At 39.4% G+C, this 26,581-nt stretch overlaps 1 protein-coding gene across 13 annotated transcripts in view; it reads left to right on the forward strand.

Annotated features, from left to right (window-relative positions):
- The window catches only part of fbxo9 (F-box protein 9), a 94,858-nt gene extending 68,586 nt beyond the window's left edge, over positions 1 to 26,272 (forward strand). For 11 of the 13 annotated variants that reach the window (XM_041187877.1, XM_041187867.1, XM_041187870.1 and 8 more), the window contains 7 exons: positions 2,265 to 2,379; positions 2,986 to 3,104; positions 11,295 to 11,385; positions 17,664 to 17,759; positions 20,740 to 20,836; positions 21,673 to 21,833; positions 25,595 to 26,272. In XM_041187877.1, the coding sequence (XP_041043811.1) occupies positions 2,265 to 2,379; positions 2,986 to 3,104; positions 11,295 to 11,385; positions 17,664 to 17,759; positions 20,740 to 20,836; positions 21,673 to 21,833; positions 25,595 to 25,703 (788 nt within the window). In that variant the 3' untranslated portion in view covers positions 25,704 to 26,272. Of the gene's footprint in view, positions 1 to 2,264; positions 2,380 to 2,985; positions 3,105 to 11,294; positions 11,386 to 17,663; positions 17,760 to 20,739; positions 20,837 to 21,672; positions 21,834 to 24,493; positions 24,917 to 25,594 lie in introns of those variants that run through there. The other 2 variants (XR_005943026.1, XM_041187869.1) reach the window with 2 other exon arrangements.
- Positions 26,273 to 26,581: the final 309 nt, after the last annotated feature.

Here is a 26,581-nt window from a genome sequence, read left to right on the forward strand (position 1 = left end):
TTCATCAGAATTAAGGAAAAATAGAAAAGAGGTGAAATATAAGCCATAAGGTTGGTGGGGGGGGGGTTAGGACAGGTAGAGCTGGATAGAGGGCCGGTGATAGGTGGAGATTGCCAAAAGATGTCATAGACAAAAGAACAAAGAGGTGTTGATGGTGGTGATATTATCTAAGGAATGTGCTAAAGGGAACATTAAGGGTAGAAAGCAGGACGAGCAAGGTACAGATAGCCCCAGTGGGGGTGGGGTGGGGGGAATCGAAATAGGCTAAAAGGTAGAGATAAAACAATGGATGGAAATAAATTTAAAAATAATGGAAATAGGTGGGAAAAGAAAAATATATAAAAATTATTGGAAAAGGGGGGCTCGGAAAGGGGGTGGGGATGGAGGAGAGAGTTCATGACCTAAAGTTGTTGAACTCAGTATTCAGTCCGGAAGGCTGTAAAGTGCCTAGTTGGAAGATGAGGTGCTGTTCCTCCAGTTTGTGTTGAGCTTCACTGGAACATTGCACCAGACCAAGGACGGACATGTGGGCATGAGAGCAGGGTGGTGTGTTGAAATGGCAAGCGACAGGGAGGTCTGGGTCATGCTTGCAGAAAGACCAAATGTGTTCCGCAAAGCGGTCACCCAGTCTGCGTTTGGTCTCTCCAATGTAGAGGAAACCGCATTGGGAGCAGCGGATGCAGTAGACATTTTGTAGGTTTAATTGAGATCGCCTCTCATTCTTCTAAACTCCAGAGAATATAAGCCTAATTTACTTAGCCCCACATCAAGGGACAACTCCCTCATCCCAGGGACCAATTTAGTGGACCTTCATGCACTGCCTCCAATGAAAGTATACCTTCTTAAATGTAGAGACCAAAACTGCACACAGTATTCCAGATGTGGCCTCGCCAAAACCCTGTACAATGCAGCAAGATTTCTTTACTCTTGTTCTCCAGTACCCTTGCAGTAAAGGCCAATATGCCATTTGCCTTCCGAATTGCTTGCTGCACCTGCATGCTAACTTTCTGCTTTCTTTGTACAAGCACACCCAAATCTCTTTGACCATCAATGCTTACAAGTTTCACACCTTTTTAAAAAAAAAATTCTGCTTTTCTATTCATGCAACCAAAGTGAATAACTTCACACTTCCCTAGATCATATTCCATCTGCCATCTTGTTGCCCACTCCCTTAACCTGTCTAGATCTCTTTGCAGCCCCTCTTTGTCCTCCCCACAGCTTACCTTCCCACCTAGCTTGGTATCATTAGCAAACTTTGATGCATTAGTGTCTCACAGATAATTTCAAATTTTACAACCTTTAAATAAAAAGAAACCTATTTTAAATGTGTTACTCACTGAAATGTCTTCTATTTCTACAAGCTTAATTTATTCATGTGATATTCTATGTTTACTTTATCCACAATATTTGATATTTCGTACACCCTGATTTTACATGTTTATATACCGCTACTGTAGACTGTAGAGCTTAAAACTTCCCAATTCTTTCTGCACAGCTGGAATCAAGCTTGCTGCTCATCACTGCATGCTTGTCAGTGTATATCCCTTTTACGATTCTTTCATTGTCACTGGGCAATAAATCTGGAATTTCCTATCTAATTTCATCATATGGACCACTGCAAAACTGCAGCATTTCAAGAAGGCCTTCTTGGGTAGGCAATCAATGTGGTCTTGCCAATGTTGCCCACATCATAAATAAAGTACTTGAAGTGTTGCATGAGCAGTGAATCATAATGCCTTAGAATAACATCTATTTTCTTGAAATTTAATGTTCTAATTATGCATTGTATTAGCTTGATATTCGCTTCATCACATTGCCTCGACAGTGAAATAAATAAATCTACTCTTACTACATGGCCTCTTTACTGTGCCCTTGTGCTCATTATATTTCATTCTGTATTAATGTCTCACATATTTTTCAACTATTCATTATTTACTTTTGTCTACATTTTCTTACTGGTTGTTAATTGCATTCTAATGAAATAGGACCACCATCTTAAATCATTGGTGTAAAGCAATAAAGCAACCTTGAAATAAAGATCCAGTTATTACAGCAGTTTGTAGAGTATTTTGCTCACTATCCATTCCCACATTTCAAAATAGCAGACTTAATGCATTCTATATTTAATCCTGCCTTTGGAATAAGGAAATATGTAGTCTTGGTCCATTTTTTCAAATTGATTAGTTATAATCTAAGCCGAAAATAGTGACTACATTGGGTATGTTTCCTTCTCATTTTTAATATATTGGTTTATTGTTTTACAGAGCTCCCTTTTGAAGTCCTCATGTATATTTTTCGATGGGTTGTGTCAAGTGATTTGGACTTACGATCTTTAGAACAATTGTCCATGGTCTGCCGTGCATTTTACATTTGTGCAAGGTATCATTTATGAATGAGTAACACACATCAAAGGTTCATTCTTTCTCCATTCAATCAGAAAAGTGATAATATTTCAAATTTTTCTTGTACAATTCTTCAAGGAAATTAATAGGTAAGCTTGGTATCTAATCATGCTGTATGATGTGGCAACCATGCAGATTACAAAGGTTTTGGGTTAAATTCTTGATCTGTGTTGAGTTGGCTAATCTCACCCAAGTTGCACGGGTGTCACTGCATTTAGTATCAGCTACCGTGGGCTAAGTTCCCTTTCGTAATCTTTATCTATGTTTTCAGATCAGATATTTTCAAATTGCCTAGCGTAAGTATGTGATACTGCTCATGAGGGTTGGTTGGAGCAGCACAGGTACCGGTTGTATAGTGGGAAGGGGAATTAAATTGGAGATCTAAATAGTTACCGTGGTTACAGGCATTTCAGATGCTTGATAAACTGCCAAATTAGATTGACAGAAGTACAAGTAAATCAAATGGAAAATGTGTTTGGAGCCTTTGCTACTGAGGGAAGTAGTGAGTGGACAAATGTGTGCGTATTTAGTGACTCAGCATTTTTTTCTCATCAGTTTCATTTTACTCATTTCTCTTTGTCAGAGATCCTGAAATCTGGCGCTTGGCCTGCCTGAAGGTATGGGGTAGAGCATGCAGTAGCTTGGTCCTCTACACTTCCTGGAGACAGATGTTTCTAGAAAGACCTCGTGTCCGTTTCGATGGTGAGTTGATAATGAGCAACCTAAATTTTAACATTGTGTTGTGTAAATTATATAACCAAACTACCTGTGGAAGAATCTTTCACTTGCTTTGGTGGTACTGATTTATTTGGTATTGTGTCTGACCATGTAACTGTGAAATTTGCAACAGTTGAGCTTTTTGAAACCCATTCAGTTACTTATAAAATATGGCACATGGAACATCTCAAGATTATTTGCAAATTTTGTTAACATGTTAATTTTTGTAGAATTTTTGGTACGTATTTGCTCTAGATTGTCATAGAATCATTGCTAGTGCCATACATTTCACAAAGGACGATATTAAAATTAATTTCCATAAGAGTGTATGTAGAAATATATTGTCATTTAGAGGAATCATGAAAAGTTTTCTAACAGTATATTTCACTAGCTTCACCTTCCTTTTTTCTATATTCTGATTTTTTTTGGCGTTCAAAGTTACTGTTTCTCGACTACATATTTACTGCATCCAGTTCATGATCTCAAAAATCCGTTTGGTATATAATTATATGAAACTTATCAAAAGTACTACAAACACTATTATGAAATAATTTGCATGGTTTCAAGAATTTAGTTTGCATTAATAACCTAAAATATTGCAACCCCAGTTTGTTTTAAAATTGTAAATATTGAAAATATAAAATTTCTGCTGTTCATTCCTCACACATTCTCCAATGATCAACAATGATATTAAATCACCAAACCTTGCTTCACTCCTCCCACTACCAACGCACAGTGGCAGCCATGTGTACCATCTACAAATGCACTTCAGCAATTCACCAAGGCTCCTTCGACTGCACCTTCCAAACACGTGGCCTGTATCACCTAGAAGGACAAGGACATCAGCTGCATGGGAACACCACAACCGTCAACTTCCCCTCCAAGCCACATACCATCCTGACTTGGAACTATATCATCATTGCTTCACTGTTGCGAGGTCAAAATCCTGGAACTCCCTTCCTAACATCATTGTGGGTGTGTATATGTCATAGGCAGATTTGTTGTCTCTTGCAGACTGGCTCATTCTCCCCACAACTGACTCTCAGTCATTGCTTTCATTTTCGCCGAAAAGCAAAGTGGAGCCCAGTAAGTGGGAGATAAAATATGATAACATCGAGTTAATGATTTTGTCAAAGACCTTGGTATAGATTGCTAACCTGTTCCTTTGTCAGTCTGTGGTGGAGGGAAACCAAAAGTAAGGGAAGAGAAAAAAATAAGTGTGTTACGAAAAACATTCCAGAATGTGAAGTACAATCCCATTAATAGTTTCCACGTTCTAATTTCAGAAATGTCAGTGCCAACTTGTGACATGTACAACAATAGGAAGCTCCAGGTGTGCTGTATGCCTGACATCTCTTTTCAATGTGTCAAAAATGGTGTTACATACCTTAATGTAAACGTTCCAGTGTTTAACAAAGGTATAACTGAAAGAATCCACAAATACAATACCCACATCAGAAAATATAGAATGTTAATTCTGATCTGTACTGAATTTACTAAAAATGTGAATGTCAGGTTTGAAAAAGAATTTTTATAAATCAGGTCTTTCATTTTATTTAAATGTTCAAAAAGATGTCTTTCCTCTTTCTCCCCTCCCACTCAATTCCCTTAAAGGTGTTGACACCCTGTGGTCTGATCGGTCGTCATGGAGGGGCGCAACAGCCGAGCCACATGATATAATGTTCTGATGTACAATTCCAGCTACAGTTGTTGAATAAAATTTGGGGGCTCCCATCCCGACTGATTTTTCCATTCCTAATCCAAGGTCACTGAGGGAAACTTCAGTTCCTGTACCACCTCTCCACTGAATTGGCTAATTCAGCGCGGATTGAATCTGGATTTTATAGACATCTACCTGAGCTATCTGCAACCTTAATCAGCTGAACCATAGGAGAAGCTGAGTTATCCTTATTCACTTTAATTCAAATTGGCATGAATGCTGTTTGATGTAGAAAAGATCTGATTAGGTGAAGCATAAATAACTATATAGGGTATGGGAAGCTGAAGTCTTCTCATGGCATGATGCAGTGCACCTGTAAAGGTGCTGATTAAAAGACAAATGTTTTTTGTTTTGATTTTTTTGAAATTTATTCATTCATGGAATGTGTATGCACTGGCAAGACCAGCATATACTTCCTATCCCTTGAGAAGGTGGTGGTGAGCCACCTTCTCAAACTGCTCCAGACCATGTGGTGAGAGTACACCCACAGCGTTGTTAGAAATGCCATGATTTTGACCTAGCAACAATGAAGGAATGACAATATATTTCCAAGTCAGGATGTTTTATTTCGAGGTACTGGCAGTGTCTCTATGCATCAGCTGCCCTTGTCCTTCTATGTGATAGAGGCCATGGGTGTGGTGTTATGATATGGGAGGTGATATTTGCCAGCCTGACCAAATCCACAAGGGAAATTTGGCCATGCTATCACAATGCTTTAGCGGTTTGTATTTATTACGAGAAGGTTTGTGCCTTGAACTCAGAAGTTATGAGTCCACTAACACCTTTAGAGATTTTAAAAATTAAATTAAGACATTTATTAACAAAAGAAAGGAATGAAACACACACAAAATTATAGTTACACTGTTACTTAATATTGTAACAAATCCCAAAATTCCTAATTAACTTGACACCCAACTACACACCCCCTTTAAGGCAACATCCAAAATAGATTTTAAATGTAGAGGCAATCCAACAAGGTTACCACAGCACCCACTTAACAGTGGAGTTCCAAAGACTTTTTAACACAACTTTGGTTACTGGAACAGCAGACTTTTGCAACGCAACTCGAGGCTGTTTCCTCAAGGGCAGAATCTTCTGGCCTCCCCCCCGCCCCCCAACACCGATGCATAAAATGATGCGTGGTTACATTGAGCGTGCATCCCGGAGTCGGCTGCTTGCCCATGAAACTGTCAAGGATTTATTAATGAAATAAAAAATTTTATCAAAATTCATAAACATGTCCCAGCTCATGTGACACTGTCACATGAGGGGACATGTCTGGATAATTTTATTTTCTCTTTTTTCAATGCTTCATAATTAAATTAATTTCTCTGAGGCAGCTCCATGCCTCAGAGTGATTCCTGCCCTCTTTCGTGCGTATGTGCGAAAGAGCGCAGGCCCTGACTCTCCCCCCCCACTCACACAGGTAATGCTGAGCACTTCTGGGTGTGCATTACACTGGGTGGGCCTATTAAGGCCCGCCCGTGCAAAATGGTGGCGCGCATGCCCGCACCCACTCTCAGCCGGCCTGCCCGACGGGGAGAAAATCTCCCCCAAGTCTGTTTCACAAGGTGTATCTTTTAGCTCTTATACGGCCACCCTGATACAAACTTCCATCCTTCCTTAAATATATTCCTTCCTCTTTAATCTGTAGATCCCATTGTTTCCATATGCCTTTGGAATTTACTTTTCCTATAACATAAAAATCTTTCATGTTGTCAATGTGGCCTTTTCCTTTTGGAGAAAAATAAACGTAATAGCCTTGCCCTCTTTATCCTGTCAGTTGTAAAACTTTGTCATGTTTCTTTGAAAACCAGGCACCTCCCACTTATCTTAAAATACAAATTTCATTCACATCCTTTCTACTAATTTTACCTTAGTTCACTCATTAGCATTTCAAATACCCATTTTACACCTAACTCTTTTTTTGATAATTTCGACCTTGCAGTCTATCCAACTCTAATTCAATTAAATCAGCCACACAGACAGAACCATCCACACACACACTCACAAACATAAGCCTATTTTACATACCCAACAATAATAATATGACAAATCTGGTAGTTTCGTGACAGTAGGAGTTGCTGTCATTGAAGTCTGGGTGAGTTGCTGCAGTGCACCTTATAGATAATATACACTGCAGTCACATTGCACTGGTGGTGGAGGGAGTAAATATTTAAGCAATTGGATGCAGTGCCAATCAAGCAGTCTGCTTCTTCCTCGCTGTTGTTGAACCTAATGATTGTTGTTGGATTTGCATTCACCAAATAGGCAAGTGGAGAGTATTCCATTCAACACTCCTGACTTCTGTCTTCCAGATGGTGGAAAGGATTTGGGGAGTCAGAAGATCAGTCACTCACCAGAGAATTGCTGGTCTCTGACTTGTTTTTATTGCCACAATATTTGAGTGGCTCATCCTGTGGGGGATTCAGATGGTAATGCAGTTGAATGTCAAGGGTGGGTGGTTAGAACCTCTTATTAGAGATGGTCAGTGCCTGGCAGTTGTGTGAGGTGAATGTTACTTGCCACTTATGCCCAAGCCTAGATGTTGTCCAGGTCTTGCTGCATATGCGCACCGATTGCTTCATAACCTGAGTTGCATACGTGACTGAATGCTGCAGTCATCAGTGAACATCATCACTCTGATCTTGTGGTGGAGGGTATATTGAAGAAGATGGTTGGGCCTAAGACACTGACCTGAGGAACTCCTGCTGAGATGATTGGCCTTCAACAACAACAACCATCTTTCTTAGACATGGTTGTGCCCCCAGTCATTGGAGAGTTTTTCTCCTGATTCCATTGACTTCAGTTTTACTAGGACTCTTTGATGCCGCACACTCAGTCAAATGCTGCCTTGATGCCAAGGTCAGTCACTCTAACTTCACATATGAAATCAGCTCTTCTGACCATGTTTGAACCAAGGCTGTAATGAGGTCTGGAACCGAGTGGTCCTTATTTTTAATTCATGGGATGCGGGCATTGCTAGCAAGTCCAGCATTTATTATCCATCCTTATTTACACAGCTGAGTGGTTTGCTAGGCCATTTTAGAGGACAGCCAAGACTCATCATGTTATTGTGAGTCTGTCGTCACATATAGGGCTAGGCTAGGCTAGGTAAGGATGGGAGCTTTCCTTTCCTAAAGGACCTTATTATACCAGATGGGTTTTTAATGACAATTTAGTAGTTTCATTGTCACCGTTGCTGATACTATTTAATTAATTCAGTGCAGTCAAATTCTCCATCTGCTGTGATGTAATTTGAACTCTCGTCATCTGATTATTAGTCCAGGCCTCTGTAATACTAGTCCTGTAGCAAAATCATCGTGGTACTGTACCCCTAAAGTCCTGGTGGAACCCAAACAGCCATTAGTGTGTTGAGCAGGTTATTGGTGAGGAGCTTGATAGCACCATTGACAACACCTCCCATCACTTTTCGGATAATTGATAGTAGGTTTACGGAGCTGTAATTGGCTAGATTGGATTTGCCCTGCATTTCATGAACAGGACACGCCATGTACAATTTTTAATTTTGTTGGGTAGATGCCAGTGTTGCAGCTGTACTGGAACTAGAGGCTAGAGACACAGCTAGTTCTGTAGCACTAGAGCCCGAATATTGTTGGTGTCCATTGTCTTTGCTGTATCCAGATAGCGTTCCTATTATGTGGAGTGAATTGGCTGAAGACTGGCATCTGTAATGGTAGAGATCTCAGGATGGAGGCCAAGATGGGTCATCCACTTGGCACTTCAGGCTGAAAATGGTTGTGAACCCTTCAGTCTTGTCTTTTATACTCATGCTGGGCTCAGCAATTACTGCATTACCATCACTGAAACTCCCACTGGATCAGCCATTCAAGTACTGTGGCAATGAGAGCAAGTCAGAGGCTGGGAATTCTGCGGTGAGTGATTCACCTTCTGACTCCTTTCCACCTTTTCCAAAGCCTTTCCACCATCTACAAGGCACAGGTGCTAAATGGAATAATCTCTTTTTGCCTAGAAGAATGTGGCTGCAACAGTACTCAAGAAGTTCAACAACATCCAGGATGAAATATTTTACAAAGTTACTCTACAATTTTCTCCAGGACAATAAATTGAGACATTTAAGGTTGTTGGCATGGCTGTTCACACATTGGGAACTGCATATTGTTTGTAATTTAGGATAATATGATCATCCCTAAGGTTTGGCTGAGATGGGGAATCACATAGCCTGCCTACCTAGAAGGTAGAACTAGAGCCATTTGTGGGCTGCTTTAATAGGGTTGTTAGTCTGTAGTCCCATTCTGATCTTGGGAGGTTGTCATTTAGAATGGCAGAGAAGAACTCCAGACCACTGAAATTCCAAATGGAGTTTGTATATTATCCACCCTATTATACTAATGTTTCACCCACCCACTCTGCCAGAGTGGAAGAATACATCTTGTAGTGAAAGTTGCATTCACCTGTGCATTGCAGGAGGGATTCACTCTTCAGGAATTTTGCCTAGCAGAACCATGGCCCTTGGTCTACAGAGGTTGAATGCATTGTGCTCTGCCCATGAGAAAAATCTCTATTGTGATGTTTCCTTCTGGCCATCATTCCTATCAAATCTATTGTTATGAATTCAAGGTTTTATAAGAGGATTATTTTGGGACTATCTATTTAATTCAATGTAAAATAGGGTAGTGAAGAAAGTCATATAATCTGTTATGAGTTATGAAGGTGGCAGGGAGACAAGTCAAGAGTTATTGAAAGCAAGGTGAAAATGTTCACACCTGAAACAAAGGCAAAAGCAGAAGAGTAGCTGGGGCTAACTGTGGACAGACTTTCTGTCTCTCAGATTTTGAACAGAAAGAGTGAGATGGAGGGAGGTTGCACAGAGAGACAAAGAGATGCAGCTCGCATGGTCAGCAGAGAGGAGGGTGAATGTCTTTCTGTAGACTAGCAGGCAGAATGCTGGAGGGAAGGCAATATCTGATTAAAGAGACACATCCTGTGGATTTGTGAGGAATCTGGAAGATCTGTCCTAGCACGGCCAAAGGGGAAAGAGCTGTTGAGTGGGCCTTACTGCTGGCATTCGGTTCAGGGCTTTTCTGGAAACTGGGAGAAGCACCTTTTGGCGGTCACTCAGGTCTACGACTTGATGAAGCTGACGGAAGCAAACAGTGGGAGCTGGGAGTGATGTTGGATTGGTTCCTGTAAAAACTGCAGTCCTACAGATAACAGGTAGTGAAGTATATCTGTGCATGGGGCTTTCAGTTATGTTAGAAGTTCAAGGGGGGATATATTTTCTGTGGTTTTGAGTGCTAATTGCCCAACTGAGTAGTATTTAGCAAATGTTGCTTTTAGTTTGTTATAAGTCTTAAAATTTGAAATCTTGTGCAATTCCTTTAAGGCGGTCACTGTGAGTTCAAATATCTTTTTAAAAATCATTGGTCTCAGTGGGGATTGTAACACAGAAGTATTTGTAGCGCACTATATGCCAGTACATTCTCTTGAGCTGGTCCTCATGCTTTCTGCTGTAGGTGCCAGTCGTGAGCTTCTATTCTCGTACCATTATTCTTTTCATTATCTGGCACTTCAGCCCCTTGTACCAAGCTGTTCTTAAGCTTCCTGGGCCTTTTTCTGAATGGAAGACATATATCATGCAAAGTATGTTAAAAAAAAAATCTGCAGACGTGTCTGGGTTTGAAAGTATAGTTCGGAAACAAAGGTGGGGCAGGAAAGTGGAGTTGAGGTAGAATGTCGCCCGTGATCACCTTGAACAGTGGAGCCATCTCGAGGAGTTGCATGGCCCACTCCTACTTCTATTTCTTATGTTTGAGGAGGAACTTCTGTTCAATATTTTATAACTGTTTAATTTTTACTGAGCATTGCCACAGTTCAACTTGTTATGTGTAGATAGATACCTTTTACTTCCCTACCATTAGTTTTTGCACTGCACATTGCACCTTTTGCTTTCTTTTCAGTGCTGTTTTTCAGTGTTTCTTCCAGCAGTTAAAGATAGTGTTGTTGTCCTGGTTACTGTATCAAAGCTTTTTCCAATTTTTTTCAATGGTCCGTAAGCTTGTGGTTTTCTTGCCTTTTGTACAATCCTTTGTCCTGTACTCAGGATTATAATAACAATTTAGCAATTGCAGGTTTGACTGGAGAAATTTTATGTAGAAAATTGCTTAGGAGTTTTGTCATCCACTAATTGTGAAGGGTTAGGATCAAAATAACTAGGGAATTTGTAAGTTTTAATGATGATCTCATTCTTTGTTTCAAAAAAATGCAATTCTAATTGGAAGAAAAAATTCAGTTAAATTCATTTAAAGCAAACTATTTTCACTTGGCTAATTTCAAAGTAAATTCCTAAAGCATGTAAAAAAAAGTAGATATTTTAAAATTAAAAAATCAGAGTAATGGCAATAATTCAAATGTTTTGAGATTTATGATGGACTGATACTTGATACCTGCTAACAATGTTGATATTTTTGTAGGTGTTTATATCAACAAGACAACCTATATACGTCAAGGAGAGGAGTCTCTGGATGGTTTTTACAGGGCATGGCATCAGGTGGAATATTACAGGTACATTATCTCTCTTTTAAAAGTAAAGATCATTAGCAGAAAATGACATACATAGGTAATCAAAACCCTAAATATACAGGTGTTTTATTATCATGGACATGTTCCCTCCTGGGTTGGTTTGATTGAAGTCAATCTCATAACAGTAGCAAAGTTTATAACGTACTAGTTAAATATAACTAGTAGAGTTGAGCAAATAAGATAAAGGTGATACTTTTAAATGAAAAATTTCCATTTAGGTGTTTCATGGGTTTTTAATCAGTTGGCGAGAACTTCAATTTTTAAAATTATATTCCTACATCTACATAAAGACCTAACATTTAAAGTTAGCGTAGTTCAGCTATCAACATCAGTGGGTCCAGTCAGCTAGTGGCTCCATTGACCTAGCAAGCCTTTGCATCCTAAATGCTCACCTCAAGATTTTGACCATTTTGTGCCCACCATGAACTGATGTTTACTTTTGGCATTCTCCCAATTATAATATTCGCCTTTTAACTGATACTTTTTCTGATATAATTGTTTAATAAAAACAGAAAATGCTGGAAATGGTCCAGTTTTTATTTCAAATTTCCATCATCCAGTGTATTTTGCTTTAGTATCAGAAAAGTAATTTGGGTCATCAAAAGTACTTCACCAAAATATTAGGTAATTATGAGTGCAAAGGGACTTGGGAGTCCTAGTCCAGGTTTCTCTTAAGGTTAACTTGCAGGTTGAGTCTGTAGTTAGGAAGGCAAATGCAATGTTAACATTTATTTCAAGAGGACTAGAACATAAAAGCAGGGATGTGCTGCTGAGGCTTTATAAGGCTCTAGTCAGACCACATTTAGAATATTGTGAGCAATTTTGGGCCCCGTATCTCAGGAAGGATGTGCTGGCCCTGAAGAGGGTCCAGAAGAGGTTCACGAGAACGATCCCAGGAATGAAAGGCTTAACATATGAGGAACGTGTGAGGACTCTGGGTCTATACTCGATGGAGTTTAGAAGGATGAGGGGGGATCTGATTGAAACTTACAGAATACTGAAAGGCCTGGATAGAGTGGACGTGGGGGAAATGTTTCTATTCGTAGGAGAGATTAGGACCCGAGGTAACAGCCTCAAAGTAAGGGGAAGACCTTTTAGAACAGAGATGAGGAGAAACTTCTTTAGCCAGAGAGTGGTAAATTTATGGAATTCATTGCCACAGAAGGCTGTGGAGGCCAGGTCATTGAGTGTATTTAAGACCGAAAATAGGTTCTTGATTGGTAAGGGGATCAAAGGTTACGGGGAGAAGGCGGGAGATTGGGGTTGAGAAACTTATCAGCCATTATTGAATGGCGGAGCAGACTCAATGGGCCGAATGGCCTAATTTCTGCTCCTATGTCTTATGGTCTTAAATACTAATTTCTGAGAACCACATAATAGATTTTCTCAAAGTAGCTAAATTTCTACTGGCATTTTTGGTAGAATCTTTATTTTCCGCAACAGAACCTCTCTGTGGTTCAGTGGGTACATGCAACACTTAGTGTCGTACTGAAACCTGCAAGCAAGAAAGGATTTCTAGTTAAATCTGCAATTGAACTGAATTATCTGGGAGAGGCAATGTAGAACCCTATAATTCATATTATCATTTGTTTTATGTCCTTCACCTAGGAAGGAGAAAGTTAGCCAAGACTCCTAATTCTGATTACCAGACATTGATCCTTGCAAGCAAGTCTGTTTTATTTAGATATTGGGCAAGGACTGACTCTGGTTTGGTTCTAGTGACCTATGATCAAGCAACAATCAAGCACCTTTAACATAGTAAAACATGTCAAGGTGCTTCATAGGAGCATTGCCAAACAAAATTGATACCGAACCATGTGAGATATTAGGACAAAGGTCACAGAAATAGGTTTTAAGCAGTGCCTTTAAGGAGGTGAGATGGGCAGAAAGGTTGAGGGAGGAATTCTAGAACTTTGGGTATAGACAGCTGAAGGCACAATTGCCAATGATGAAGTAATAAGGGATTCATTGAAGGCTCAAATTGAAGGAGCACCCAATGCTTGAAGGTTTGTGGGGCTGGAAGAGGTTGCAGAAATGGAGAGGATCAAGGCCATGGAGGAAATTGAAGACAAGAATGAGAAGTTTAAAATTAAGGTGTTGGTGGGCTGGGAGACAAGGTAGGTCAGTGAACACGAAGGTTATGGGGGAACTGGACTTGTTGCGAGTTAAGAAACTGGCAGCAGCGTTTTTAATTAATGCAAGTTTACGGAGGGCGGGAGATCAGCCAAGAGAGCATTGGAGCATTTGAGTCTAGAGATAACTAAGGCATGAATGAAGGTTTTAGCAGCAGATGAGCTGAGGCAAGGGCAGAGTCAGGTGATGATACAGAGGTGTAAGTAGGTGTGTTGTGCTGGAGAGGATATGGGGTCAGAAACTGAGATCATGGCCAGGTAGTTTAAATCTGGGGGCAGGGGATTGGGAGATTCATGATATGATCATTTGGATCTGATGGCCCTTTGTGATTATAATTTTTTTAAGGAGATATACTGAAATGTCACAATTAGGTGCCAATACTTAACTCAATGATAGCACTCTCATCTCTTGATCAAGAAGGTTGTGTAAGAGACTTAATCACAGATAGCACTTCAGTATAGCACTGAGGGACTGATGCACTGTCAGATGTGTCATCTTTCAGATTGAGTTAAGCCACATTTCCTCTGCCCTTTCAGGTGGATGTAAAATCATTCCATGACACAACTTGAAGAATAGGGAGCACTCCTGGCATCCTGTTCTTCAACAAACACCTTTTCTTGAAAAGACCTGAACTGTTTTGTTTGTGGGATCATTCTGTATACAGATTTGCTGCTGTAGAGTGCTTTGAGATGTCCCATGATTGGGAAAGGTGCTATATAAATGTAAGTTTTTCTTTACACGAATGGTAATGAATGTAACTTCATATATAAGAATAGTTAGAAGCCTACAGGTATAGTGGTATTGGAAGATATTTGAATTATTTAGGATATGGTGAATGATGTGGCTGGCTCAAGAGGAGAAAAATTTAAGTGATTTGCACAACATTTTGTTTTTCTTTTACTAAATGTTCATTGATGTACATAAAAACCAAACTTGCAATATTCACTAAGCTTAGCTAGGAACCTGTATGCATAACCAAATGTGTAGTGTACATCAATCTATATAACAGTTCAATTTCGTTTTTTTGTTACCCAAATGTAATTTTCTTCTTTCTAATTAACTTCTCTATTTCTTTGTTATTTAACAAATTATATTGAATTTTTTTTTAGTCCTTTCAAAAATACCTTTTAAATCACTTTGGGAAGAAACAAAATCCATTTGCATTTCAATCAAAAATATTTAGTTCCAAGTTATATCTGCATAGCATTTCTCCAAGAATTACGCCAAGGATGCCTGAAAATAACATTTAGAACATGAATCATACACAGTCGTTTGGTAGTATAGAACTTGAGTATTGTTGAAAAAAGCTTTTCGTCTTGCACTCATCAGGACACTTGGCAAGAATGCCAATATAAGGGGAAAACAAAAATTTATACTGTATGTGAAGAGAGTGCTGATTGATTGGCAAGTGGCGTTGCCATGGAGAATGCACCAGTGATGGTGACTGACAGTTAAGTGCCGAGCATTGTTTGAAATTTAAACCAGGCAGCTTGACCCTGATTGGTCAAGGCATTGCCCTGGGCTATGGGTCAGTGAATAGCAATCACTTATTTTGTTTAGCTGAAACGGGCACAATGTGTGTATGTGTTCTTTCTGTCTGCAAAGAACAGGGCGCTATGTATTAATATATCTATATTCCAGTACACAGCTGTTTCACGCTGCTACTATGTAGTAGCGGCACGAGTGGTATTCGCCACTAGTAAGATGCTGCCATCAAGCCAAAAAACGTTCTGCCTATCACACAAATGAATAATGTGGTATATGAATTTCAGTGCCAGTGTGATGTTAGGTATGTAGGCCGTATGTCCCAAAGACTGGCAGATTGTATCAAATAGCATGTCCCAGCTGCTGTTCGCAACGGGCAGGGTACAGACCATACCCAATCAATTCAATTCAAAACACAGTGTCCAACATTAGATGTGAATTCACGCTTGGACAACACTTGCTAAATAATCCTCAGTGTGCTAAGAATTGTGCTGACAGCCAATTTAAGATTATTGGTCAGGCTTGCAGTGTGCTGCATTTGCGTGTACTAGAAGCTACATATATTAATACACAGGGCAACTTGTTCTTTGCAGACAGAAAGAACATGTATACACATTATGCCTCTTCCAGCTAAACAAAATAAGTGACAGCCATTCGCTGACTCATTCCTCAGGGCAATGCCTTGACCAATCAGGGTCAAGCTGGTGCATTCTCCCTGGCAACGCCACTTGCCAACCAACAGCACTCTCTTCACGTACAGTATAAATTGTTGTTTTCCCCTTATATTGGTATTCTTGCCAAGTGTCCTGATGAATGCAAGACGACAAGCTTAGGCATGTCTCTTTTTCCAACAATAAATCACACAATAAAATTCAATAGTTCCCCCCCAAAAAATGACTATTTATCCCATCGTCCACAATTGCTCCAAAAACTGCACCCTGCTGATACCATTTTGAAAGTTACGATTGAACCTGTTTCCATCACCTTTTCAGGCAGTGTATTCCACAAAGTAACAATTTGCAGTATAAAATATTTCTCATCTCCCACCTAATTCTTTTGTCGATTATCTTAACTCTGAGTTCACTGGTTATTGATCTTTCTTTCAATGGAAACGGTTCTTCCTATCTACTCTTAACAAAACTCTTTGTAATTTTGAACTGTTCTATTAAATCTCCCCATATCCTTCCCTGCTGTAAAATGAACTATCTAAGCTTCTTCACTCTCCATGTAAGTGAAGTCCCTTACCCTGGACCATTATAGTAAATTTCTGCACCCTGTTCAAGGCATTTGCATCTATTTAGTTTATTTTGCCTCACTTCATCCTTCTGACCAAAATGCATCACTGGTCAGTTCCAAATTGAATGAATTGTGTGAATCTGGGGGAAGGAAGAAAAAAGCATTTATATAGCACCAATCATATGCTTCGGATTTTCCAAAGCATTTCACAGTCAAATACTTACTTTTGAAGTGTAATCAGTGTTGCTTCATGGGTGGGGAAAAAATAGTTATAAGAATGTATTGAGGTATGAAAGACAAATGAGATATTAGAATAGAAAATGAAAATAGTGGCACTGATAGGGATGTCTTTATACATAGTTTATAGATTTTGTTGGGGGGGTGATAAAAGTAGTGGGAGTCATTTTATATTTTCTTATTTGTGAAACCAGCATTTATTGCGCATCCCTAATTGTTCATAAGGCAGTGGTGAGCTGATTTCTTGAACTGTTGCAGTCCATGTGGTATATACTCCTGCTGTGATGTTAGATAAGAATTTCCAGCGGAATAATAAAATAAAAGAAAGAAGGCAGAACAGTTGTGCTTTAAACTTCAACTTGAATTTAATTAGCTTTCGTTATCGTAGCACTGATTGGTTGATTTTTTTCTTCCATGTGTGAGGTGAAAATTTGTGAAATTAGCCAAGACAGAGTCATTTCACTGGATCTGCTAGAGGTTGCAAGTGTGGCAGGTTTTAAATGCATTTATGTCTCATTTTTGACAATAACTGGTTTCAGGTTTTCAATTCCTTTACGACTTTAGTACCAGTTTACAACTGAGAATTACAGAAACAGCAATTTAGTTGGAGGGAGCCGTGAGAGAAGAAAATATTGAGTAAAGTATTAAAATTACTTGAAACAGTATCTTACAGAGAAAATTATTTAAGGACAGTAGTTTTATTCGTTTTTACTGCTTTTTGTTTTGACTGGTTTTCTCCAACACAATCCCATTATTTACCTCTTTTGCTCTTGTGACTCAAAGAATCTTTGAATAGATTTTGGATTCATGAATTTTCAGTTTGTAGTTCAGTGTGTTCACAGTCATGTTTTCAAATTTATTTGAACAAATGTCTCAATATTTTTGCATAGGCATTTTTGATGAGTTTTGCTTATGTTATATTGGTGTTTTGATCCATGTGTTAAATTTCATATCTAATGCCACATGACATTGTTATTGTTGTGAGGCTAATGAAGGATCCCATTTAAAACTTCTTCCTATTATGAAAATGGAAGTTGTAATGGAAAATTCAAAGAAATTGTTTTTCAATTAAAGAATGGACCTAACTTTGGTTTACAATGTACCCATGCCTGTCAGGAGTGCAGGAGTTACAGTTATTGATCCTTGTTTGATATTTTTCATGTTACCAGATATCTGCGATTCTTCCCAGACAGTCAGGTAATAATGCTGACCACGCCAGAGGATCCTCAATCCATAGTCCCCCGCTTATCCGTCAGGTCTCCAAGGTAATAATCAAGTGCTTTCAGAAGTTCAGCGATCAACCATGCCATGTGATTCTAAAATGATGCTAATATTTGCAGTCTGCACTGTAAGACAACAGATGTTCATGTTGCATTGTTGGTTCTGTGCATGCTTCAGAGGGAATTTTAAACTCAAAAAGCAAGAAGGTTTTTGTCTGTTAGGGGGATTAAAGTGTTATAAGCCTGCATCCTGGCCCCAACCCCTCCCCTCCAGTCCACCCACTTTCATTTTTAACAAGGACAGGCGACCAAGCCACTTCAAGGAAACAGGCTGACGTTTTAAATATTGGAATGCGGCTGCGTGCCTCATTTGTATTCACCATTTGAAAGTTCATGGTGGATGGCTGGGGTTCACAGTCCTCTGTAAACCCACAAGCTAAACTGAGGAGTGGGGATGCTGGATTAGCAGGTAAGTGCTTTTCCACTTACCTGCTGGATCCAGCGTGCCTTCCTGGACAACCCCTTGATCAGACAATGTCCCATTTCTCCACCCCGCAGCCCCTCCTCCAAGTCCACCAACCTCCTCCCCACCCCACTAAACTAGTTGGGGTGTAGGCTGCAGGACAAGATAGGCCTTCTCCAGACTTGTCCCTGCCTAACTGCAAGCCAAGGCTCTCAATCTTCTTGGTCTCTGCACTCCATTAGCCTCCATCACACCCTCATCCCCGCTCTAGGTGGGACATTCACCCCTATGTATCAGATCTATCAAATATCCCATGGTATTGCTCATGGTGAATAAAAAGCTGCATTATTATAAGAACAGGGGTGTTATGTTGTGTAATACATGATGTCAGACCAAATATCTGTTTTGTCAAATCAAGGATAATAGGAAAAGTGTGAGACTTGTAGGAGGTACGTGCTATTTATAACATTTTTATGTACTACTCAATTTTCTATGGGTTGTACGCAGGCTGGCAAAACCTAATCCAGAGCTCAGCTGAAGCAGGATTAGCGGGTGGAGGAAGGCAATGAAAGAGGGTGTGGTGAGGAGAGGAGAAAGATGGGAAGAAGGAGAATAAGAGTGGAGGCATGATCTGATTAGGAGGGAGGGCAAAATAAGGAGAGGAAAGGAAGAGGTTATACCATACAGGATGTGAAATGAGACAGCGGTTGGAGTGGCAGGTTGGCCATGGAAGTTCTGACAACTATGAAAAGGATTTAACTGTAAAAAGAACACCTTCGGGGCAAGGTTGGTTACTGGATCTAGAGACAGACTTCAGGAAAAATATAAAGGATAAAGTCTGGGCAGGGTAAGGTGGTGCTTAACCAAGAATAGCATCAATGAGGGCTGAAACTAGATTATCTATGAAAAAGAGTCATACTAAGAAATATTCTACAGGGTTACCAATTTGATTATATGTTCAAGTGGGTAGAATCAGATTGCTGTCACCAAAATACTGTCGGGGAGAGGGTGGAGAGGCATACAGACCCAAAATCTCAAGAATGGGCGGGGTGAGATTTGTGCTACTACCAAGAGGCTTAATGGCCGATTCCTTTTCTTATGTACATGAACTTTCAAAAGTCATTTGATAAAGTACCGCATATAGACTAGTTAGTAAAATTGAGGCCTGTAGGATTACAGTGGCTCTGTGGATTCAAATTTAACAAAGGGACAGATAGGAGAGCGTATTAGTGAGCAGTTGTTTTAAAGGTTGAAAGGAAGTATTACAGTGGTGTTCCCCAAGGGTTGATCTAACGACCACTGCTCTTTTTGATATATATTAATGACCTTGGGATACAAGGAATAATGTCCAAGTATACAGTTCATACAAAACTTGGAAATCTGAGGAGGATCTTAGCTGAGGAAAACAGGTTGGCGAAATGAGCAGACACATATCAGATACAATTTAATGCAGAGAGACGTGAAGTGGCTGATTTTGGCAGGACGAATGCTGAGAGACATTATGAACTAAATTATACAATTTTAAAGATGCAGAGACAGAGAGATCTTGTGTAAACGTATGCAAGCCCTTGAAAGTGACAGGACAAGTTAAGATGGCTGTTAAATAAGAATATGGGATTCTTGGCTTTATTAATAAATGCAGAAGATACAAAATCAAGGAGGTTCTGCCAGTGCTTTCTAAATCGTGGGTTCAGCTCCAGCGAGAACATATGTCTAATTCTGAGCACCACAATTCAGGAAGGATGTGAAATCCTTGGAGAGGATGCAGAGGAGATTTATTAGAATGGCACCAGGAATGCAGGACTTCAGTTATGTGGAGAACTGGATAAGTTGGGACTGTTGTCCTTCGAGCAGAGAAGGTTATGGGTATACTTAATAGAAGTGTTCAAAATAATGAAGGATTTTAATGGAGTAAATAATGTGAAATTTTCGTTGGCAGAAGGGTCAGTAACTCAAACACATAGATTTAGGGTAATTGGCAGAAGAACCAAAAGCAACATAAGGAAGCATTTTTTTTCTCTCACAGTGAGCTGTGATTATCTGGAAAGCACTATCTAAGAGGATGGTGGAGGCAGATTCAATAAAACTTCAAAGTAGTAATTGATAAATGCTTGTAGGGGAAACATTTGTAGGACTGAGGGAAAAGGGCAGGGGAATGAAATTGTTTGATCACTCAAAGAGCTGGCACAGTCAGGATGTGTCAAATAGCTGCCTTCTGTGCCACATCTATTAAGTGAAGGAATTCTGGGCGAACTCCAGAAGTATAATAACCTGACTCTTCCTTTTGTGCATTTCGAACATGTTATATTTTAATTTTCTTTCTATTTTACTGATGGAGTATGATACAAATTAGTTTTAGAAATTTGAAACTAAAGTATTTGCGGCCCATCAAGATGTTTGACCAATAGTTGGAAAGTAGACAGACCAATTAACTGAACAAAAGTGGTTTTTAAAGCCAAGTCACATGCATTAGTTTCATTTGTGCTAATATGATTTGTGAATTAGTCTCATGGAAGTTTTGGGGGTAGCTCATTCCTGAGCATTCTTTCTACTTCACCTTAGAATGGATGCTGTCCTCTTTGGTCATTATCGGCTCTCGCAAGAAACAGATAACCAAACCAAAGTATTTGCTGTCCTGGCTAAGAAGAAGAAGGAGGAGGTAGGTAGTGGATGACTGAGTGACTGGAGTTGTATCATTCTACACATAAGAAACAGAAAATGGTCTTTAGAAATCAATGGATGTGGCATAAATTTTCGTTTTTTTCAAAAAGTAATTACATTACTTCACGATTTGAGAAACAATAATTAAGAAATATTCAAAGAAAAGGAGAAATTAACTGTTTGTTTAGAAATTTTAAGACATAGTTAACACAATAGATCAGTGGCACTCATTAAAGAGCAAGAAGGCCTCAAATTCAGTCCCTTTCTGTGTTATTGGAGCTAGTAACTGATGGAACAGCCGGACTGCCTTTATTCTCATTGTCAGGTTAGGAAAGTCAACGTTGATATTCCAGATCTTGAACTTTCTGTGCCGAGAAGTGTCTTCGATGGTTATATGATGATAATAGGGAATCAAACCATTGGATGGAATTCCTTCAGGCTGAGTAGCCTGACTATGACTGCTAGTTGGGTATTATTTCTGAAAATGATAGTAGCTAGAAAAGTAGAGAGGTTAAGATTAGGAATTTCCTCTGAGCATTTCATGATCTGCTGCTGTTAATTCCTCAGTGACCAAGCTGAAGCAGCTTCAAGAAAACTTCCAGCCCAGGAAGAGACGAAAATAACTTGTGTGTTATATTGTATTCCTTTAACTTTTTCATCATTGCAAATGTTAATAGTCTTTTTTTAACATTTACCTTGTTATAATTATTGTAAACATAGTTTCAGGAATTCTTGTAGTTAAAGAATGGCAAATATAAATCAGCATTTCTGTCCTTGTTTGAAGGAAATGTTAATTTTTTTTAAATGTGATTTGTTCTCTCCTTTGTGAAACAGAAGGTTGCAGAGTATCAGAAATACAGATATCATCGGCGCACTCTTGCTTCTGCTCCTGAGACAGAGCATAGTTTTCACGTGGGATTACAACTATGTTCCAGTGGTCGACAGCGATTTAACAAACTCGTTTGGCTTCACCACTCATGCCTGATTACCTATAAGTGAGTATTAGTGTGCTGCTGCAATAATTGATATAATTTTATAATAATCCTTAAAGTGGATATTTTCAGCAGTTTGCCTCTGAGAAGCTATCACTTGAAAGCACTGAATCTTCCTGGGGTGTGATTCCATGCAGTCTGCTGCCTACCAGTAAGTGTCTGTTCCTCATGATTGCATCAAGACAGTTAGTAAGCCATTCGCCAGAGACTGGGGAGATAAAGGCATGTTTCAGTACTTAGCTGACATCCAGTAATGGACACTTCATAGCAGAAGTCACTGGACAAAGACAGTATGAGAATCCAGCATTGTAAAATGCTTAGTTTTCCAGAAGATGGCCTATATCCTAAATAAAACTCACTTAACTTTACGTTAAATAGTTTGTAATGTCTTCCACCCACAACTAGAGTGAACCAACTTTGCCCAGAATTAAAATGCCTGTTGAAAAAGCCCCCATGATACCAGAAGGTGACTGCCACATGATGGGACTGTTGCCATGCGGTGTAGAAGGACTAGCTCTTCCATAACATCAGTAGTTTGAATTTTGGAGCAAGAAGAGAAGCTAGCACGTTCAAAAATCCATGTGTATGAACTCTCCTCCCCCCACCACCACCACCACCCTGGTCCCTCTGTTCCTGCACACTCTTTAGATTTGTGCCGTTGAGTCTTTATTCCCTTTCCCTATCCCTTCTGCTAAGATGCATTACTTCATACTTCTGTTTATTAAATTCCATCTGCCACTTGCCTGCCCATTTTGCTAATCCAACTATGGCCTGTTGCAGCCAGTGGCATCATCCTCACTTTTTGCTACATCTCCAAGTTTAGTATCATCTTCAAATTTTATTCTATTTTAATATCCAAGCCATTTATAAAAGCAATGGTCCTAGCACTGAATCTTAGAGAACACCACTGAACTTGAGCCAGTTGTTTTATCCAAGCTAACACTGACCCTTCTGTTCCACGAGCTTCAATTTTGTACTTTTATGTAGCACTGTGTCACTTTCTTAAAATCCATATAGACAACATCAATTGCATTCCCTTCATCTAGTCTCTCTGTTACTTCATCAAAAACTTCAATTAGATTGGGCAAACATAATCTGCCTTTTATAAATCAGTGCTGGCTCTCCTTAACCAACTCAAACTTCTCCAAGTACCAATTGATTGCTTTTTGCCTGATTGTTGTTTCTAAAACCTTACCCACCCTGATGTTAAACTGACTCATCTAGAAAGTTGTCCTGCATGTACTTTCCACTTTGACCACAGGCATTACTTATGTTCCAGATCACCATGAAATTCTTTAAATCAACAAACATTGTTGCCCTGTTTTTGTTATATATCTCCCTTAAGTAACTGGAGATTATCCCCTCTTCTTTTGACTCCACTGTTTGATGGTTTAATGTACACCAAGGGAGGCACCATTTCTCTCCTTATTTCTTAAATGGATCCATTTGGATTCTTAATACACCCCCCTGCACATGATTAAGTTAGATAGAATCCAGTAACACCACCACCATACACTTTTTTTTCCCTCACCTTTTCTCTCTCGTGCTGTCTCCCTCTTGAAAATGTTGTGGCCAAGAATGCTAAATTCCTAGTCTTGTTCAAATTTCAGCCATTTCTCTATTATAGCTACTACTTATTAATGATTTCAACTCTCCAACTATGTTTTGAATGTTTGTGCATTCATATAAATACCACTCAATCTGACTTTAGCTTTTGCTTAGAGCATTGACCCCATTCTGATTTCTAGTTTCTCATTTAAGTTTTTGATATAACTTGTCCTCCTGCAACAAGTTTTCTTTTATCTCACTAGCTCATGTACGCTCCCTTTTACTTCTATCTGCTAAGCCTTTCATTTCTGTTGCAATAGCTTAATTAATCTTACTCCCTACCAGCAGTTTCATACCTAGACTTCCCCCAAGATTCTGCCATACTATGTTTAAACCTATCCCCCACTGCTTTTATTTAATCTCTGAAAAAGGAGTTTGATGCTCTTTCAATTCAGGTAAATGGTATACCATTCCATTGGTATAGCTTTCTCCTGTACCAGAAATTGCTCCAATGCAACATTTACAATCCTTAAGGTTTGACAGCACAGCAGGTCCGTTATTTTACAGAATCGGCCCGTAATTTAGCCGATTGTCACACATCCCATACTGTTTCTCCCTCCGTCACCATTTGCCCCATATTTCTGAGGTAGTGACAGGGAACTGCTGGGGAGTCTCCTCTTGTAGTTGCCCTTGTACCTTTGGTGCTTGTGCATGCCGTGGCATCAGCCCACTTGCCACGACTCAGGATTGGAGCCAAGGAGCCTGGGAGAGGAGCAGAGGACCCACTGAAAACTGAGTTAAGGAGAGGGGGTCCGGCAGCCCAAAGCAGGGGTGGGGGGGACAGGTGTTGTCACTCAGTCCCAAGTTTCGTGCAGGAGGGACATTCAGCCCCGAGCCTTGGGCAGTTGGGGGTCAATTAGGCCCGAGTCTAAGGCGGGAGGTAGGCTGTAAGTAAAAGTATATGTGGAATGTTGCAAAGAACCTAATCCCTGCCACTCTACACTCTGTGGTTTCCCCCACGCCAACTCCCTCCCTTCTCCCACCACCACTCCCCACCCCCCTCCAGGCAGCCCCTATCGTCGAAGTTTTCTCTTTTCCTTTTTTTATTTCCTCAGAGTTGGTTTCCCTGCAGTGCAATGTTAAATTTGTGGTTGACAGAAGTTATCAGCATGCATGTAGAAGCTGACTTTGCAAATGACACTACAGGAAAAAGCTGGATGAAGGATGGGGCGCACGAGAATCAATCATTCGGGAACTCCAGTGACTGTTTGGAGCAGGAAGAGAAGCCATTTCTGAATGTGAGCTGGATGCATGGGGCCAGTTAAAAGAGGAGCCATTGAAGACCAGTTTCATGGAGTTGTGAAACAAAGGGGGATGGCATAGGTGGCTTTGTCAAACACAGCAAATATGTCAGGAATTGGAAATGCCACATTTTCACACTCAGGGATACCATTTACGACTTTGATCAAAGGACTTTGGGTGTGAGCAGGGCTTTCGTGTCAGAAGTGCAGCGCACTACAAGTTGAGTCAATGCAAAGGTGATCAGTTTTGCTTGAACACTAAACTTGTACATCTTACAAATACAAGCTGAGTGTCAGTCTTGCTCCTCTTCATTCTGGTGTCAGGTCAGGTCCTTAATCCAGGTTCAGGCTGTCTTTGCTCTGTAACTGCAGATTACACCCAGAGATTGAAACGTACAAGTATGTTTACAAATTCTGATGCAGGAGTGTACAGATTGTAGATTAATTTTCAAGAAAGCTGGCTCGAGATTTTATGCAATACAGTATGGACTTCAAAAGATTTTGGATGCCCTTGTTGGAATGTACCTAGCCTATACCTGAAGCATCCCCTCCTTAAAGAACAACTTTTGTTCTATGATAATTTTTTCTGTCAGCCTTTGACTCCATTTTACCCTGGCTAGATCCCCTTTCATCGTGTTGAAGTTAGCTAGTCCTCTACCAATTTAGAAGTTTTACTTTGATTGTTCCTTGCTCTTCTCCATTATTAATCTAAATCTTATGATACCATGCTAACTCTTGGTTTAAATACAGGAATTAATGTTTTATGAAAGAAGTTCCATTGAAATATTTCAAAGTTTTAATAGTTACTAATATTTACTAACCTAACACTTGTATTCATACTTATCTTTCAGGATAATGAGGATAATAATAACATAATTTGCAAAGTATGTCTAATTTTTAAATTTCATTTTTTAGGTCAACTGGTGAGACTGCTGTTACCACATTTGACATCGATAAAATGTACACACCTTTGTTCTTTGCTCGTGTGAAGAGCTTTACAGCATTTGCTGAAACCCCTCTTTAATTTGATCCAATCTGTCAGTTTAGGGTTTAGATTCATGGCAGAGCACTTTTATCTTCTACCTTTTGCATGAGTGGAATGGCATTAACTCTACAAGAGGAAGCTGCTTTCTGAGTTTGTATAGGATATTGCTGAATCAGTGCATTATTTTTAAAGTGCTGGGAGTATTGCAAAAATAAGATCTTGAAATCTCAATCAAAGTTTCAATGTGTTGTGTCATAGATCGATTTCTTTAAGTGATATGCATAAAGAAATTTCAAACATCGTAATTAGGCTTGGGATTTAAATATAAATCTTGAGGCTGTTATCATTGGTGGCATTATTTCAATTTTACTGGCAATATCTTGGAGAATTTTTACACCTGGTCACAGAAATGTAACTGTCCATGAACTGTCTCATTTTTACTACAAATGGAATTATTCATGTTATCTGAGACTCTGCAGGAAAGCAGTCATTGTCTCTTCATGTCTTCTGACTTCAAAGCTTTAATGGATTTAGAGATTTTTTTTATTATTTACTTAAACTGAAATTATGTTTGGATAACAAGAAAATAAATGTTTTCTTCCAATTGACTTTGCTGTTTCTTTATTGAATGTTTTCTCTACACTACTAGGCTTGTGGCATTTTAAACATCGTGCAAAAAGCTGGACAATCAGCATCTCCGTGTTTTCTTTTATTTGCTGAATCCCCACACATTTAAAAGCTTGGATAGGCTAAGTCAATCTAATGAGACAATTCAAATGACAACAAGCACCCCCTAAGAATTTTATATTATGGTTGACTACATGATTCCCATTTACGCACTCAAAATATCACAAATGCCTCTTTGTGGGGTAAGGGTTTATGGGATTTATTCCCATTTAAAATTTAATTTTTATTCT

The sequence above is a fragment of the Carcharodon carcharias genome, chromosome 5, assembly GCF_017639515.1.
Source record: "Carcharodon carcharias isolate sCarCar2 chromosome 5, sCarCar2.pri, whole genome shotgun sequence".
Classification (NCBI taxonomy): Eukaryota; Metazoa; Chordata; class Chondrichthyes; order Lamniformes; family Lamnidae; genus Carcharodon; species Carcharodon carcharias.